Source organism: Phyllopteryx taeniolatus, chromosome 17 (assembly GCF_024500385.1).
Source record: "Phyllopteryx taeniolatus isolate TA_2022b chromosome 17, UOR_Ptae_1.2, whole genome shotgun sequence".
Classification (NCBI taxonomy): domain Eukaryota; kingdom Metazoa; phylum Chordata; class Actinopteri; order Syngnathiformes; family Syngnathidae; genus Phyllopteryx; species Phyllopteryx taeniolatus.
Window position 1 is genome coordinate 3527610 of NC_084518.1, and position 18870 is coordinate 3546479.

Genomic DNA, 18870 nt, shown 5'->3' on the forward strand with positions numbered 1-18870 from the left:
CGACTGTAATTGGGCACATCTCCACAACATCACGGCTCAATACACAACTGTGTCAACACAAGTTTACAAAGCAATCCTCTGTTTGGGTTGCCATTGTCAGGAGGTATTTATGCAAGTGTGTTTTCGGTGATGTAGATATGCACTATATCAAAATTGAGAGGTGGTTCTAGTCCAGTTTTTGGGTTGACAGTCTGACAGTCGTGCAGTGAAGTTGTCCACCGCAGCGAGCTAGCACACTGCTCAACGAATACCTCAATCATCTCGTGAATCTTGATATCGATCTCACTAAACTGTGCAAGGGGGTACGTGCTCAAACATGCTAGCTTATACCTCTTCGCATTCATCTCTGGGCACATCTCTGCTCTCCAGCATCTCACAAAACTGTTCGACATTGACGAACTCTTCGCCTCGATTTAACCGCTCCTCCAGCCACCGGACCAGGACTCCCTCGTTCCCTGCCAGGACAGACTCCCGGATGGCGACTCCCGAGTCACTAATACGAGCTGCCGCTTCTCTTAGTTTGACTTGTTCGAAGAAGACGGCGGGGCTCGGCGGCCCGCCGGTGGGCACGCAAGCATTCTTCGGTAACCGTCTTCCGCCTCTCCCGGGAGCGGTGCCGGTGCCTCCGACGCCAGTGGGCGCAGAGGCCGGACTGTCTTCCGCCAAACCTGGGCTCTCCGTTCCTACGTCTTCGTCGTCGCCTCCGCCTCCGCCGCCGCTCTCTGCGTTCCCCATGACTGTTTCGAGAACACGTCACCGATTCAACCTTATGGCCCGTTTTCGAACGCTTGTACAGGACTGTACACAAATCTTTCGACTAAGCTACACTACTACCGCATTGACGTACTGTACGTCGTGGACTTGCTTGCCTTAGCCGTATGCGCATGCGCATACGCATGCGCGGTTTCTTCTTCTCTTACGGAAGCACCTGCGAGGGCGCTATTGGGTTGCAATGAAAATGTGGGATCGCAAAGAACGATAACTTCCACAAACGACATGTTCTGCTACGTATTGGTGGCAGTGCTGTCGGCGTCCTTTGCAATGCTTTTCTTTCCTCGCCAGTCGTCGTTATATTCAAGAAGTAAATCAACGCAGGGGCCACCGACGCGACTCCTGAGCAGCCAAGAATTGTCGTTGTACGACGGCGAAGAAGGCAGCAAGGGCATTTACCTGGCAATATTAGGCCAGGTGTATGACGTACACAACGGCCTCAAGCATTATGGGCCTGGTGGGGCATATCACTCTGTGGCAGGTGATTCCCCCTTTTCCTTGTTAGCCTTTGACACATGCTGTATCTTTGACGTCATCATATAGAATATTCAATGTTGACTATTAATCTGTATTTTTGCAAGACTTCTACACGACGTTATCCCACTGCCGTACTGCTACATTTAAGACTAGCAGACTTAGTTTGCAAAAAAAAAAAAAAAAAAAGTAGGTGGTGCTCGAGAGCTATTATTTCAAATATTTAAGAATCACTTTTACTACAGCTACAGTTATATTTGGTCTCATTTACAACGTTTCAGTATTATGTGCATGGATTCTTAGAAATGTCATGGTGTGTGTGTGTGGGGCGTGAAAGCCATTCTGTTATGTAATGGATAACATCACATGAAACCCAAACTGAAAAGAAGTCCTAAGTGTGTTGAAACAGTTTGTTGTTTGTTTGTTGCCCCCCCCCCCAGGAAAAGATGCATCACTGGCCTTCATCACGGGAGATTTTACAGAAAGTGGCTTGACAGATGATGTGTCCGCTTTGTCCCCATTGCAGGCGGTAGCCCTGTTTGACTGGCTACTCTTTTATCAGAGGACCTATCAACCTGTAGGTGTGTATTGTTTTGACAATCTTGTGCAGTTTTAGGCCATAATGTAAATGGATATTTGAGAGTTGGACATGCAGTCTATAGAAGCACTTTATAATAAAGGGAACAGCAAACTTAAACTACACATAAATACTGTAATAATGTTTAACAAGTTACATGAAGTATTTATTTGGTTTTATTATTACCTACAATAATAGCAGTTATTAATATATAAACAAACAAGGATTTCTCTTCTTTCCAGCTCTAGAAGGGCTTTTGCACAGGACACTTGAGATGAAACCACTCTCATTCTTCTGTACTTGGTCTCGTACTCCCTCTACTTATCAAAGTGGAATGCTCCAGATGGAGCTTGGCATTAGGGTGGTTAGTGAGGCATCAGAAAGGTTTAAGACAGTGAGCTAGTTTTCATCCAAGGCAAGATTAGTGGTCACAGAAATAGTCAATCACTCGAGTTAGCCAGCCCGCTTTCATAGCTTATAATCATAATTGTCACTTTTGTGAACTGTTAGTTTGAAAAACAGTTTTGTCTCGACAACCAACGAGACATCTGTGCAGAATTTTGTATTGTGAATGCTTCCACTGACATCTGCAATCCACTTGAATCAAATGTGAACTTTTCTTTTCAGGTTTGGTCATAGGACGGTTCTATTCTGAAAGCGGAAAGCCCACAGAGTTTCTATTGCAGATGGAGTCACTGCTTGCAAAGGGCCAGCAACTCAAAGCCAAGACACAGGCGGAGATGCTTCACTTTCCTGCCTGCAACTCTGAGTGGAGCTCTGCAAGGGGAGGGAGGGTCTGGTGCTCCACCAACAGGTAAACAGTTTGAGCATGTACAAATATAACTGAGATGCAATGTTGTGATGGACTTTTTACACCCTTCTTATCAGTGGTGGAGTTGAAAGAATCTGGACGGGTGTCCCCCGAAAATTATTCTCTCTACGTGCTAGTGGGTCCCGTTGCGTGTGTGTGGAAGATCCATCTGCAGCAAAGGAAAACCCCAACCTGCAAGAATATGATGGCTGCTCGACGCAAGCGGTCACTTGCTCTTTAGAAGAATAATAGTTTAAAAAAACAAAAAAAACAAGGACAATCTCATTGACAGTGCAAGATAACTGGGAAACACTGGCGCTTCCTGCCAAGGGGCTTATGTCACAAATAAATACAATGAGGGTGGGTGGGAGGATATTGTTTGTTTTAAATGACCTTTATGCAAAGTTGTTCTTCCTTTCTCTAAAAGGATACACTCAGAAGAGATGGGCTAGATATCTGAGCATACAGATATACAATGTGCATAAAAGATTTTACAATGTGCATAAAAGATTAACAGAGGCAAGATTTAAGTCTGTCACAATGACAATCACAAACTGCATTAAGTACAAAAATGCTAGCAGTGGTCAAAAATATCACACTTATCTGTACACTTTAACAATACTTAAAGAGGCAACACTAATCGGCCATCCCCATCATTCTCATTCCCCCAAACCATCGGCCATGTCACATGATCTTTGTAAAGTGCACCTGTTAGGCTTATAAAAAAAAAAATTAAAAAAAAGTGGTAAATGTGTCAGGTCAAGACAACTTGAGGCATCATCGTGGGGACGGTCATCACAACTGACAAGGACCACATGGCCAAGTCAAAACTGGAATGTACTCATATTCTGACTGATTATTAAAAAAAAAAAAACATGGTCCTGAAATGCTACAAATTATATAACATGCAGAGGCATACAAGGTTGCTTGTCATACTAATAATGTATCAATAATGGTTCAAACATCCCTTTCACCAATGATTTCATATTTCTGGCCACTTGTGCCATTTTTTTCACCACACAAGTGAAACTGAAATGTTCATGTTATGCTTCAGTCTAACAATGTGTATTTGATTTAATAATGAATGTATCCAGGGAATACAATACACAGTCACAAAAGAAAGAGTTCAATTCATCTCGTGATTCTGATTTTGTTTGATAAGGGGACACTGGTTTTGATGGCGTGAGTGTATAAATGTTGCATCAAACATTTGTCTCTGGGCAGGTGATGTAGCATAAGCTCCACAGCATTTGGCTAATTAAGATGTTTATCATTGAAATGCAACGGCCGTAAGAAGCAACTATGTTTTTGAAAATTAGCTAATCATTGAGCTTAAGAAGTTACCTCAGTCCAGCAGTCGCTAAACTGCTTTTTATTCATTTATATTTATTTGACACTTTGCACGACAAAATGAATAAATGTCCCGCTAAAACATGAATGCTTTTTCACAAGGCTGGAGTAGTACAAAGACAGTGGTCCAGAATTGACCCAACTACTCTTGTTAGTATGTCCTGCTACTGATGTCCCTTGTGATGGACCCATTAACTGCTAAGTTGGGCCCCGCGGGGCCTGGCCAGCATGAGCAGGTGGGGAATATCCAGGCTGCTGCATTATGACACTCCACCTAGAGTTAGTACGTCAAAGCAGATGTCACACACCCTCACTGGCTTGTTCAAGTCAAACTTGATGATGGGTATCTCCTTTATAGAGCACTTGTGGCACAAGAGGCGTCCACAGTGACGGCTGTAGAGAAAGGATTCATAAGGAAGTATGGCGCACACTGACAACAAAACAATTAATCAAAAAATATTATTATAGAAAGGTCATGGTACTAACCAGTGATGTTTCCTTGTTGTAACTCCAAACTTGGCAACGCATTCATAGCAATTGGACCCATCACACCAAGGCGGCTCTTTGGACAGCATATCTAAAAAAAAAATAAAAATAAATAATAATAATAAGCAATGTACCAGGGTGTTTCTATACCGTACAGAGACAGCATGAACAATCTGATGGTGCACTTCCAAAAGTTTAAAGACAATTATATGGCAACTCAACATTAGCGACGCAATAATCTGTTGTCACACGGCTCGCCATTTTTCCATTTGATTGTTGTATTTTTATGGCCCACAAGTATTTTTCACGCAAATATTTTCTGAAATTACTGCATTAGCGTAGCTCTAGACCAGGCATACACTGGACAGTCTTTAAGTGACAGTTTGTATGCCTCAAAGAATAAAAGGCTCTTTTGTTTGTTTTACCAGCACCTTCTGTTACATGTGCTGCTTCGGAACACTACAGAATGGGAGGAAGTAAATGTACTTAACTTAAAAAGAAAATAAGTTAGGTTTTTTAGCCTTTACTTATCCAGGTAAGGCTGACCTGGCTATAGGCAGCAGAGTAAAACAAGGCAAAATTAAAGCAAATACAAATAAAGACTTCTACAACAAACTGTACAATGTGATGTACACAAAACACAAAGTAATAATAATACAATCATAAATAACCAGACAAAATCTTTCAAAATACACAATAGCTCCCTTCACTCAACCCTCTTCAACTGTACGTAGATGATAGATGACTCCTTTGACCTGTATGATGATGCTACGATCATAGATGTCGCGATCAAAGCGGGCATGATGTCACTCACTAAAAGCGAAGTTTGAAAGTAAACAAGCAACTGCAGTCCTCCAACAGTACGTCCGTTGGCGAGCAACAGTGGCGAGACCAGCCCTACTTGGGTACTTTCGCTCTAAAATTTATTTGCAAAAAGACAAATGTAGTTTTGGGGGTTTTTTTCCCCAAGAGAAAATGGTATGTGGTGATAGCACACGCTTTGGCATTGACAAAAAAAAAGTAAACCTCGTGCAAATCACTTGAGAAATGTTATGACTTCTTTTCAGTGTCCATGCAGTCTTTAAAGGGAACAACGACCTTCCCAACATGGCCACCATGTAGGCAGTCGGTTAGCCGGACTGCAACGGCACGCTGGTGTATCGTCTTCATATCTACGGTCAGAAGCGCTACACACATTTCCAGATGTGTTAACGCTCATGACTAGGTCATTCTTGATTTAGAACCCTGACACAATCTATGAAATGACACAGCGATGCTTCAATGCCTCCTCTTGAATTGCTATAAGTTATGTTTCGGCAGAGGCTTGTAATTGTGTGTACTGCGAAATAGGGTTTTCTATTTTAAGTAAGGTGTTTATTTAAGTGAACAACATACTGGGCAATAAATTAACAATATTTGAAGTTAGACAGAATATGGGCCACAAAAGATATTCACTTACCAAGAAGGCGGAAAAGCAACTGTTTAGTTGCTACTTGGTAGTTGAAAATGTTGATGCCCTGATTATTATTTATTCCCAGGCGAGCACCAGCCCTCACAATGGCACGGCACAGGTTAGCGTTTCCTTTCATATAGGCCAGGAGCAAAACTGCAAATAAAAACATATCGCTGTCAGTCATCCGATCACAAGTGTGCAGTTGATATACAATGAAAGAGAAATAATCTCCCGTTTATGTACCTGTATTCCCTTCATTATCTGGCTTGTCCAAAGGGTATTCGGGCATACACTCCAGGAACAACTCAAAAATGGCAGCAGCGTTTTCTTTACCGTAGTGGCCTAAAACGTGCATTGGTGACTGACCCCTAAATTATACATGGAAACCAATAAACAAATGTATTCAATGCAGAGAGTCATATCTTTATCGTACATTTTTTTTTAAAATTACTGGTTAATGGTAAATGTACCTGAGATTAAAGGCCTCAGCATCGATGTTGGACTCCGTGAGAAGGGATCTGATATTGTTAAGGCGGCCATGCATCACTGCCAGATGAAGAGCTGGGGATGCCACAGGAACACAAAGAATTACAAGTTTTCAGAACTGAAGCAAAAATAATTGCCATTTAATAACTAGAACGCAAAACAGATACCATTTCCAGAGAGAGGGTGTGCGGTAAACACCAATTAACTCTAACCATATTAAACTTGTGTGCGTTGAGCTACATTCTCTCCTGAAATGTATATTATCAATTGATAAAAATAGTAATAGTTTGAGTGTAATAAAAAGGAGCATTGAAGAAGACCGACTTAATTTCCCTCACTGGATACATACATTTTCGGTGAAAACGAATGTTATCGGGACACAACCTCCATAGAGCTGCAAGATGAACTGATTTTCCAAAATTGTATTTACCGTTATTGCCATTCTCATCCTCAGCAGCAAAGTCAATGCCATTCTCCAAGAGCACAGAGCAAATGGTGGCCAAGTCTTGTTGAGCAGCCAAATGCAGGGCGGTCTGCCGGTGTTTGGTCAGCTCATTTACTTTGGCCCCAGCAAGCAGCTGGAGAGCCACAGATGAAAAATGCTCCATTAAAAACAGGATTCCATTTTGCAATATCACGAAAATATTAAGAGGCAAAATGAGTGAAAATAAAATGTAGGCTATACCAGGTTTCGGACAATGATCTCAGACCCAGCTTGCACAGCCAAGTGGAGAGGGGTGAGTTTGGCAGCGTCCTGAACCCTGGAGTTCACATTAGCTTGTACACTAATGAGGAACAGAACACTTTCGATATCTGAATTTTGCACCGCCACATGGAGGAAATTACGCCCTTTATTGTCAACCTGGACAGAAGCAAAAGTTGGAGGTCATGAGAGGCAAAAGAAAGTTGGGGTTTGTTCTGCCACAATGACCTTGGAGAGCGAATCCCTGTGGCGCTTTATTCCCATTCCTACCTGTTCAGCAGCACCTGACTCCCTTTTGAGGATCGCTTCTGCTGCCTTGTTGTTCTTGTGCGTCATGGCGCAGGCAAAGGGTGTCATCCCTTGGCGGTCACGTATGTTAAGACGGATGTCTGGGTGGGAAATCAGGAGCTGTATAATTATGTTGTGCTGGCTGCTAATGGCAGCATGGATAGGAGTTCTACCCTCTGCATCCTGGAAAAAAGGGGAGAGACCCATATGTTAGGATGCACTCATTTGTGATATATTTATTTAAAAAAAAATAAAAATAAATAAATAAATAAATCTAGAAATTGCCTCAGGCCAAAGTTGATGCAGCAGGGTGATGAGACTGACCTGCGTATTCACATTAGCTCCAAACTCTAGAAGGCACTGCACTACCTCCTCCAGTCCCCAGCTGCTTGCAAGGTGGAGAGGCATTTGGCCATCTCGGGCTTCTTCTTCTCCTTCGCCATTTGGGCCTGGCCGCCTCGGGCTGTTCACATCGCAACCACTGCACAGACATAAGATACACTAGCTATGATCCATATTGGGGAGTAAAACAATTAATTGGGTACACCTGCACATTCTATCCATCAATCCATTTTCGACATAAGGTTCGCGGGTGGGCAGTAGTCTATTCCAGGAAGACTTTGGGCAGGAGGCAACGTGCAGCCTCCACTGGTTGCCAGTCCATGGAAGTTACATTGACTTGCAAACAAATTAACAATCGCATTCATTTTTATGTGCAATTTAGAGTCTTCAATTACCTACCAGGCATTGGGAGGAAAGATAAAAAAAAACTCCACTCAGGAAGGCCGGAGCAGAGAGTCGATCCCATAACCTCAGAACTGTGAAGCAAACGTGCTAACCACTAGTGCACGGCGTTGCCTCCCGCACAATCTAATGAGATCTAAAAGCCTTTCAACACCGCAAACTGCATCCACAATAATAAACAGAAAATATACATCAATAAATCTGTGTCCTAATTATATTGTATTGTATTTGCAAAGGCAGAATTTGTTACATTGCTTGGGTATCGGATCTCATTAGTCTGTGGCACTTTATATCGAATCATTGTGGTTGGCAGAAAAGGTATAGTATGAATGACCTCTTTATTGACATGCAGCATGATTCCGCCCTGGAGATTGTAATTCATAAATCGGTCTGTGATAGAACATATGAAGATTTTGAGGAAACCAGAGGACAACATGCCAATTTGAAATTGGTAACAATAATACATTTATTTCAAGCCTATATTTAAAATATGATATAAAAATGTCCTCATTTGATTTGGTAAACAGAAATAATCCTTCAAAATGTATTAACAACATAGTTAGTTATAAAAAATATTCTTAAGTTTCCCAAACATTGAAGGGAACGTGGTTTCAGACCTGCGGATGAGAAAGCAAGCCGAGACCTCATTGTTCTCATCAACGGCTCTGTGCAGGAGGGTCTGTTGGCAGCCAGAAGGGCCTTTGCTCCAACATGTCGCATCACAGCCATGGCGAACCTGGGAGGGAGAGAAAAGGCAAATATTACATTTCAAACTTGTTGTTTTTGAAACCTTATTCAAATGCAAGCTCACCTGCATACAATCTCACTCTACATTCTCTTTTCAGGTCCTAGCTGGAATAAAATTCTAGTATCGGATTGTGTTTAAACCCATGTGGACAAGAAATGTTTTCTAGTGCAGCGTATACTTGGTTTATGACAGAATTCCGTTCAGTCAGAACACGTCGTAGTCTATCACCAACTTACACGAACGCAGTCGTCAAATCATAATAATGAAAAACATTTCAAATTAAAACAATCAAATATAAGCGCGGTAAACACGGCGGTAAATGAGTATGCCTGCGGGTGTCGTGTGATGACATATGACATTGATCTCACCAGCGTGGACGCAATATCCTCCAGGCCATTCTCCAGAGCGAGCCATAATGGAGGGTCCCCTTTGTCATCCATGACGGACATATCAGCTCCTCTTGTGCAAATAGCATCCACTACTAGTGGCAGCTGGTTACTGATGGCCAACTGCAGTGCTGTTTGCCCCTCCTGGGTCCTAACAGTAACAAGAAAAAAAAAAAAAAATATATATATATATATATATATATAATTATTTTTTTAGTATTTTTATTTATTTATTTATTTTTTTAAATCTGCCAGTTCATATCTATCAACAAAATAAATAACTTCACTCCAGCATTTATCTATTATAGGGATCTAATAAAAAGCCAAAGTGTCGAAAAGTAGAATGAAAACAAGTGCACTCATCAAGCCAAATGTATCACAAATGTTTTATGATGGAGTTACCTAACATTGATGTCTGCCTGGTGCTCAAGAAGGAAAAGGGCACTCTTGCTGTCTTGTCTTTGGATGGCCATGTGAAGTAAGGTTTGTCCATTGGACATGGTGTCATTGATAGAAGCTCCTGAGCCCAGTAGCTGAGCAGCAATGGTGTGCATACCTGACAGGGCAGACTGGCCAATTTAAGACATCCCCATGCAGATGCAGGTGTGAAATAAAAATACAGAGGGTCCTCGGTTTACACCACAGTAAATATTTGTATAAAAACACTTCTAGGCCTTAAATATAAAACAATCAAATGAGAAACATTAAGTGAGAGTGCCTTCGTGTGCCACGTGCTGCATGAACTAGTTTGTTGTAAATCATCCGTAACCTCGAAACGTCATATGATTGTAAAATCATAAACTGAGGACCCCCTATACTGTACTTTTTCAAGAAACAGCCACATTTGAGCATTCAGTCTTAATTGCACTGCCAAGTACCTGTCCATAGGGCCAAGCCCAATACTGTTTGGTCCAAAGAGTCTTTGAGACTGAAGTCTGGAATGATTTGGAAATTATTGGAGGCATGAAGTGCATTTGCTGCAACACAGACGAAGAAAATATAGGAATAAGCGCCGACATGCTCATCTATCTTCATCTGATAAAACTAGGGTAGAGCAGTATTTAAATGTAAAAAAAAAAATAAAAAAATAAAAAATTAATACAAATAAAAAATGCAGACCTTTTTGCTCAAGGATGACAGAGACCACATCTGGATGGTTGTGAGCAATGGCCATGTGGAGGGGGGTCTGTGTAGCCACACCAAGGGTGTCATCAGGCAGAGCCTTGAGGGTTTGCAGGTTGGGGTTGGCCCCCTGCTGGAGGAGCTCTGCTGTAAGGTTCGCAAGGCCAAAGCGGCATGCTGTATGAAGAGGGCTTTCTCCCTGAAATTGGATACAATCCATCATATTAAAACAACCAAGCATGTGGATAACAAGTGGATATTAGGTGTGCTGAAATTCCTTGTCCTTTTTGTATTCTCACAAAAGCATGTCAGAAACCTTTTATCAAGACAATGTCTCCTTGAAAACAGACTGGTTTAGGGAGCTAGTGCCTTGAAAGGGATCAACATCTGTTTCGATTTAGGACAAGAGACGTTAAACAAGAAGTCATATGTAAATAGTGCAACAGAGATATGTCTGCCCCACAAATAAAAACTAATTTGGTTAACCATCTGAAAAAGTGATTGCCCCACCCCCCCTTCTAAAACATAACTGTGGTTTCTCATACTCAAATTCAATTCCTCGAGCCACGCCCAGGCCTGATACTGCCCCACCTGTTCTCAATCAATCAATCACTGTCGCGCAGTTATTTCTCCAAATCACAACTTCTGTGTTCTTTGCAGTTTGCCACCACAGCTGACCTACGGGCAAGCAGAACCATGGAGCCATACCCGTCCTTGAAAATTTTTATTGATGGGGATTTTCAAATGAAAAGTCGGTGCTTGAAGCCTAATGTTGTGGTTTATTCAGTTGATGTATAAACTGTATTTGCTTCAATTGACTTGTACTTTGTGATTGCACTGTGTAATGGCATAATTAGTCAGCCCTTGGTAAATTTGAAATTCTTGGATACATTGCATTTTTCATTATCCTTAATTCTTAGTTTCATTTTTCACCAAAAAAAGTAGAAGACAAATACAGATGTTTTCCCTTACACGAGGAATAATCGTGATTAATAACCATGATTACAAAATTGCTCAATATAATAGGTGTATAATAGGTGATTATCATTTTGACCATAATTGTGCAGCCCTAATATGTAAATTATCTTAATTACTGGCTTGAATGTTAATAGATGTGATAGAGAGGTCCTCTTGTTAAACTCTCTCTCGTTCATTCTGGAACAACTCAAATTCTGAGTCTATTATTAGGACAAACAACTGATGATAAATTATTGTGATTATGGGAATTCCATTTATAGTCATGATCGCATGTAGCAGTGTCATACGCACCCATTTGTTAATATGGTTGACTTTTGCCCCATGAGTGGCTAGGAAAAGAGCGGCTGCCTCATTGGCAGCTCGAGCTGCTCTTTGCATTAGGCAGTTTCCTGTAGAAGTAAAAATAAAAAAGGCAGATAAAAATGCGTGTACGACACTCGCATTCAGAAAAAGAATCCACACCTGTAGATGCGTCAGGCGCGTCTGCATTGCTCCCTCTCAGGATTAATTGTGCCGCAAAGCTGTTCTCATCAAATGAAGTGCCGTTCACAACTGGAGCATCATCATCGAATGGATTTACGGAGGTGTCTGAAGACATGGTGATATACTGCAAAGCCAACCACAAAGCTGTGCTGCCCTCATGGTCTTTCAGCTCCAGGTCAAGCCTAACGGGATGTCATTAAATTATGTTTTGGTAACACTAAGTAGAGTAGTAAGAGAGTTTATCATCAAAAGCCAATATCAAACTACATATTCAAGGTAGAAGCAGAAAGTAACTTACTGTCTGCACTGTAGTAGTTGAGTGAACACTGGCTCATTCCCAGAAGCCACAGCTTCATGTAAGGGAGTTCTAACAAAGCGGAAAACAGATCAAAGCTGAAACCCCTTCACGGTCTCGTTGAAAGTCTTTTTCCAACGCAACGAGGTTAGGGTTGGGCATCGAAAATCGAGAAACAAACGGTTCTCTCGGAATCGCTCAAATTAAAATATTTTGTTTACCAGTTTCGATCCATACGGTCCGCCGACCCGGAAGAAGAAAGTGGCGGAACTGACGAAGAAGAACGCGCACGAAGACGTGCTATTGCCCAATGGCGGCGGCGAACCAAAGCGTTTCTTAACTTTGTTAAAATAAATGACTAGTCGCCTCAGTCCAAGACTTGGAATAAGATTATACTGCGCAATGTCAGCTTTCGTGATGTGTAAAAGTCTTACGTGCTCCCACCCACTCCGAGCCTCCGCCTACACTGTGCGGAACTTCAGTGAAGTCAATTGGGGGAGTGTGAAACAACAAAATCCGTCTATGCCAACATTGCGGCAGCTAACAAGTTAAACGGTGGGTTACACTCTTGCACTGATGGTTTGTAACATTGATTTTAGTCTTCAAACCAACGTAAGAGCCGATGACAGACACAAAAATAAAATATAATTTTTTTTACCATACTGGAACAGTTGCATTACAATCTTAACATTGAGCTAAAACTTCAAAGGTCAATCTAGCAACTTTACATCTCAATGAATTGGGACACAATTCACAAACGTTGTCTCACAGTATCACAAACACTAACTTTGTACCTCATCGGTGGGAAGGTACAGGAATTAATGTTTTACAGGGCATTTGGTTCCCTGTATTACTTTTTCATGCCGTCTCGTTTTACTTTCTTTTTCACCGGTGTTGTGTGAAGTTACCTCTCGTGCCAAAATGGCGAGTTCCTGTGCGCATCCTTTAACATAAAAGGCGACATGCCTCAAACAAGTAAAAACTTGCACATATAAACCATTTGACGTGATAAAACAGTCGCAAATTACTATTTTAACAATGCTATATTTGACTTTTAGTGTAAACAATTAATGAATAGAAAGTCAATTGGGTTAGTTACACACACTGCCTTTTAGTTTGTAGGTTTGATTTTGATACTGGTTATAATGAACCCAGAGTCAAATGTTCATTTTAGTCTATGCTGCGGGCCACTAAGAAAATGTATGTTCATAATTTGGACACCCCTTTTTTAAACCATGCAAACCTTTTTGACCCAGCCCCCTAAAAGAATCGGAATCGAGAATCGTTTGGAACCAGAATCGAAATGAGGACTCGGGACCCGAATCGCTCAAATTACGATGCTAAACCCTAAACAAGGTTTAGAAAGCATGGGACCGACCTGCCCTTGCTGTTCTGCATGTTGGGGTTGGCTCCTGCCTTGAGCAGAGCTTCTGCAATCCGTGCCATGCCACTCATCACTTCTGTCGAGTGTTTCTTGGGGCTGAAAGAACAAACGAGGTGAAGAGGGGTTTCCACCGCTCCCACAGTGGCGGCGTTGACCTGAGCTGAGTGACGAATAAGGAAGATGGAGGCAAATTCATCACCTGAAAGAAGAGGAAGACTCAAATGAAGGAAGACAGCTTACATGACTGCTATAATGTACAATTGTATGGCTCTGTATTTTGGGGGGCAATGCGGCAGCGATGACTGCAGAACCTCAACTGTTCATTAAAATAGACAGTTAAAAAAGATTGAATAAAATAAAGCTTCAAAGTATTACATAGTAACTTCACACCTCTTTGGATTGCCTTATGCAGAAGACTCCATCCACTCTGGTCCACCATATCCACATCTGCTTTGTTGTTAACCAAAGTGGTGGCTATACTTTCCAATTTCCGGGACAGTGCCAAGTCTAGAGCTAGATCTCCGTTGTTGTCCAGTTCATTCAGCTTGCCCGGCAACTAACAACAACAAATACAACTGTTCACTCAATAAGAAATGTTTATTCTCCCGGGCTAGTGACAGCGTAGGGTAACAAAGTCAGGAGTTATTAAGAGCTTAGGAAAGGGTAGGAGATGGCAACAGACCTGAGAGTCCATTTCAATGAGATAGAGGAAAACCACATCTTCTCGCTCAACTTTGATGGCTTTGTGGAGAGGGTAGTCCGTTTTAGACTTTATCATCTTGTACAAAAGTTGGGCGCTCATGGTGCTGAAATCTTCTTTCCTCAGATCATCCTAGAAAAAGACAACAACAAAAAAACAAGCAGAAGCCACAATTCATGTGAACTGCTGCAACAACAAAAAAAAAAAAAAACATGTTTTAAAGATAGGCGCTCAAAAATACACTGAAATGTCACCACTCCGTGTTTAGTGGATCAATAGATAAATGTTTACACCTCCCTTTTGAAATGAGAGTTTTTGTGGGATAAAAAAAAAAATATATTTTTAAAGCATTTCAAAACTTTTTCCACCATCAATATAAGCCATCCCAGTGCACATATCCAACTCCTGAGTCATAAGGCGGGAGTGGTTTGAGTTTCAGTTATTTAAAGAAGAAAAAAAAAATAGTATTATTGCCATGTTTATTTTAATTTTCACAAATGAAACTGCCTAAATAAAAGTTTATCAATCACCTCAGCTTTCTATTTTACCTGCAGTGTGACTCGTCACGGAATTCCTTTTCTTTGCCCTCTGTTTCAGAGGGAAGTAGTCAATTTGTTCTTAAATTCCTAAAAGGGACTGCTGCTACCATAAATAGTCAATAGGAGGCGTTTCTCAATGCAAATGACGCCAAACGGGCACAATCGTGGCAGTTTAGAAGTGATGGGATTTATCAACACACATTGTTTACTGGTCTGCGTACAAGATGTGTTTGATACATACAGATTTGTATGTGCTTACACACATTCTGCATTTCAGTCCTACGAACAAACTTCGAACCTATTCTACGCACTCTTTGTTAAATGACGCCCGTGTTGTTTTGGTGTGCTTGCATTTTGTATATTTGGTCAGTAGCTACTTAATGCTCTCCAGACAGTAGTTTTCTGTTTGTACTTATACTGTGTTCTACTTTTCTTTTATGTTCTTTCATGTATACTTGTATATATAATGTGTTCTTTTACGTATACGTTGTATTGTCGTGACATAAATTGTGCTGCGCCTTTGTGGTCAGGTCACCCTGGAAAAAGAGACCTCAGTCTGAATAGGTTCTCATTTTCTGGTTAAAGGTTTTGAAAATAATTTCCAATATACTATGGACGGTACACAGTGAAGACAAGTCATCTTTTAAGTGGAGAAAATATGGCACAACAGTGACATTATCAAGAACTGGACATCCCTCCAAAATTGATGAAAAGACGAGAACTGGTCAGGGACGTTGCCAAAGCTTTATCAAGACTGAGGACTGACAGATGTTGACTACGAACACATTCCTGAGGCCAGAGCAATATCATTTGGCCAAAGGTGTAAAAATAAATAAATATATATATATATATATATATATATTATGTACATTAATGAGGAAACTCACCCAGTGACTGGCTATGATCTCTCCACAGTAATTCATCAGAGTCGTGGCATTTAGCTCCTCGGCTGTTTGATAGAAGCGAATGCAGTTCCTGACGTTCACTGAGGACATGACACCTTTTTCACACCTGTCCCCATGCAAAGCAAACCATCGTAGAGTCAGGTAGGTAAGTCACGTTTGTTCACTGGACACTACATATCCTGTACACTTTAAATGAGAGCTAATAAAAAAAAAAAAACTCAGATGTCGTAAACCGAGGACCCTCTGTATTTGTGAGAGGCTGACCTTTCTCTGAGCAGCTGGAGCTGAAATCGGTTGGCCAACTTCATCAAGTCAATGAGAAAGGCGTCATCTTCACTCAGCTCCAACTCATCGGTGTATGCCCAGCGCAACATTGCCATAGCAACCTCAGGTTTGCAATCTGCCGACACATTATGAAGTGAGGGACAGACAGACGCCATTAGAATTCTCAGAGCAGCATTGCGACTTCCACTGGACTCAACAAATTACTGCGAAAACAGCCTTACTGGAATACGAGTTTGACGAGTCGTATTTCTGCATTTCAAAATAAATGTTATTTACCTCCATTTACATTTAAGCATGTTGCCCGGTCAAGGAGATGGTAGATTAAACAGTCACTCACCAGATAGGTCCAGTTCCGAGGTGGTGGCCATATTAGTGAGACTCCAGACATCACTCCGAGCAGCTAGTACAAACTTATGAGCACTGAGATTATTCCCTGCAATTTTCACTTTCAAATCACTGGAAGTAAAGCACAGAATACTTAAATACAAAAAAATGGAATGGTAAGCAACAATCACAAATGAAGTCATAAAACGACAGGACAAGCTGGATAAGCAAAAAAATAAAAGCATTCTCTTCCACAAATCAAGGTGACCACCTGTATTGTTCCTGCTGATACAGGTCTGACACAATGTCCAGAAGACGGCTAATAAATGTGTCTCCGGATGCTGGGCTGGTGGGGCCTTGGACAGACACTTGAGCAGCAAGGACAGTGCAGCGTCTCTCGGTGTCGGCCAGTTTCTGCTGCATCTTCACGTACTCCTGCCTCAGCAGGGCCAGATGCTTCTGCAGCTTGGCCACCTCCTCTGCGCCACGTTGACGTCATGCAGGCAGAGGACAAACAAATATGCATGAATATAAAAGCTTGTTTTGTTAATTCTAGTGATTAGAACATGTACTGTAATTCCAAAGGGCAAAATGGGTTAATATACACTTGTATTATACACTCATTACACAATGTCAGAATCATCTTTATTTGCCAAGTATGTCCAAAAAACACACAAGGAATTTGTCTCCGGTAGTTGGAGCCGCTCAAGTACGACAACAGCCATTCAATTGACAGAGAACACTTTTGAGTCATAAAGACATTGAGAAAAACAGTCACTGAACAATAAAGTGTTGCTCGTTATCTGGTAATGCCGGTATTTTTTTTTTTTTGAGATCATGTGAGATCCAAAACAGGAGCTGAATAATAAAAAAAAAAAAAAATCCTGCCCCGATTTAATAATACACCCTTTTGTTTTGACGGAGACAACATTAGCTGATAATTTAACAGTTTGCGTGTCAACCTCACGTTTTATAGCTGATGCAAAAATGTTGATAAAGCCCGAGCACGAAATTGTGCAAGTGCACTCAATGTTGTGGCCAATGAGTGTACTCTGAGGATATGTGTTGTAGTTGTTACAGAAAGTCATGATTTTGCTCTCGGAGTGACTTTCTCTATAGCTCTTGATGTTGAAACTCTAAATCACGACTCAGTCAAGTCCACTGAGTTCCACTGGGCCCATTTCCTTCCTTTAAAACACCAACGTATTCGTAAAGGGGAAAAGTGCTGAGGAGGCTACTTACTTTGTCCTGCCTTGTAAACTGTTTAGTGGCAATGCTGCAGGTCATGTGATAGATACCAAGAGAATTTCTAAAAACCACCTGATGAGCTCCACACAAAGAAGGGTGGTATACTGGAACAGCCGCATACCACGAACTAACCACTATACAGCCGTGGTAATATACGGAACATAGTATTGCAGTCTACGTTAATCTTGAAGCCTTTAGTCGGCAAATAGTTGGATACAATATAGAAAGAATGAGGTCATTGACAACTGTGCATGTACATTCTTAAAACATGTACAGTAGCGACCGCACACAAAAAAAAAACAAAAAATGCTAATCAAAATTTTCAAATCCAAAATTACAATGTAAAACTAAATGTAATTTCTGTCAAACTAAAACAGAAGAATTAGTTGTAAAGAGCAAGTTATCAGTGCAAAAGATATACATCAGTATATACGGGCTGTCATGTAAATGAATATATCCAGGACAGAAACACGCAGTTGACGCGGCAGAAGGTACCCCAGGAGTATTTGCACTCTTGGTGTAACTTGTGCTTGTTTTTCTAAACTTGAAGACAGGAGCAGCCTTTCCCTTCTGTTGGTGGTCGTGGTCGTGGTCATGACATACAGGACTTGATAGGGAGGGCGTGACACCTCGTACCAGAAGATTTCACTACCACTCTTTCGTCGACAGGAACAGATGTAGATTTAGGCAAACAAAAATGTGTCACTATGCTCCATTAGGCAGCATCTTTTCATCATTTTCCGACACATAAATAGGATCGGGTTTGATGCGAGCGCTATAATTTGTCGTAACAAATTGTACATGTTTTGCACAAGCACACTAAGCATATTTTGCACTAGTAGGCGACTGTCGATCTTGAGTAAAATAAAAGCGGCGAAACAAAAAAAATAATAATCTACGAACAACATCAACCGGAGCTACTGATAAAGCTTGCTCACTTACAAGATGAACATGGCAATAGTAATGTCGTGGGGTTTCGAAAAGACATACAAATGGTTCTATTCTATACTAAAACAGTACGACCGAGGTGGTAGAGCCGTGCATTATAACAAAAGTGCGCAAATAAAAGGTAGTGGACCGACACACACAAAAAAAACAAAACAAAAAAATTCAATCTCATACCTTCCGCCATGTTGCGCTGCGTTAGCTTCGTGACCGGGCGGCGTTCTCGCGAGAAGACGCGATAACACGACCCAGAGGGGCGTAAATGCTGCGTTCACAGCCCAAGCGTCAATTGGAGCGTTAACATGTGAACACAAGCTTGCGGAAAATGTATTTGAATGTGGCGTAAATGTGTCAATAAAAGAATTCACTTTTGTATGGCACTAAA

General features: G+C 41.3%; 3 protein-coding genes across 4 annotated transcripts in view; 1 reads left to right on the top strand and 2 right to left on the bottom strand.

Moving 5' to 3' along the window:
* zzef1 (zinc finger, ZZ-type with EF hand domain 1) overlaps window positions 1-895 on the bottom strand; it is a 35898-nt gene extending 35003 nt beyond the window's left edge. Inside the window, 1 exon segment of the mRNA XM_061752520.1 lies at window positions 331-895. Coding sequence (XP_061608504.1) covers window positions 331-735 — 405 coding nt within the window. The 5' untranslated portion in view covers window positions 736-895.
* On the top strand, window positions 894-4071 carry LOC133467574 (neuferricin). The gene is made up of 4 exons (XM_061752601.1): window positions 894-1252; window positions 1686-1826; window positions 2450-2636; window positions 2711-4071. The coding sequence occupies exons 1-4, from the start codon at window positions 997-999 to the stop codon at window positions 2880-2882; spliced, it is 756 nt and encodes a 251-aa protein (XP_061608585.1). The 5' UTR covers window positions 894-996; the 3' UTR covers window positions 2883-4071.
* ankfy1 (ankyrin repeat and FYVE domain containing 1) lies at window positions 3009-18799 on the bottom strand. Of its 2 annotated transcripts, none has more exons than XM_061752533.1 (25): window positions 18663-18799; window positions 16564-16771; window positions 16306-16424; window positions 15948-16083; window positions 15666-15789; window positions 14222-14371; window positions 13930-14095; window positions 13534-13738; window positions 12159-12227; window positions 11840-12042; window positions 11669-11766; window positions 10397-10598; window positions 10156-10254; window positions 9680-9833; window positions 9260-9428; window positions 8761-8879; window positions 7724-7880; window positions 7382-7582; window positions 7094-7270; window positions 6839-6986; window positions 6393-6483; window positions 6166-6290; window positions 5929-6075; window positions 4470-4560; window positions 3009-4376 (listed from the first exon to the last, which is right to left on the bottom strand). In XM_061752533.1, the coding sequence occupies exons 1-25, from the start codon at window positions 18670-18672 to the stop codon at window positions 4244-4246; spliced, it is 3501 nt and encodes a 1166-aa protein (XP_061608517.1). In that variant the 5' UTR covers window positions 18673-18799; the 3' UTR covers window positions 3009-4243. The 2 variants fall into 2 exon arrangements, with proteins under 2 accessions (XP_061608517.1, XP_061608518.1); XM_061752534.1 differs by lacking the exon at window positions 18663-18799 and adding an exon at window positions 17535-18635.
* Between the last annotated feature and the right edge of the window lie 71 nt (window positions 18800-18870).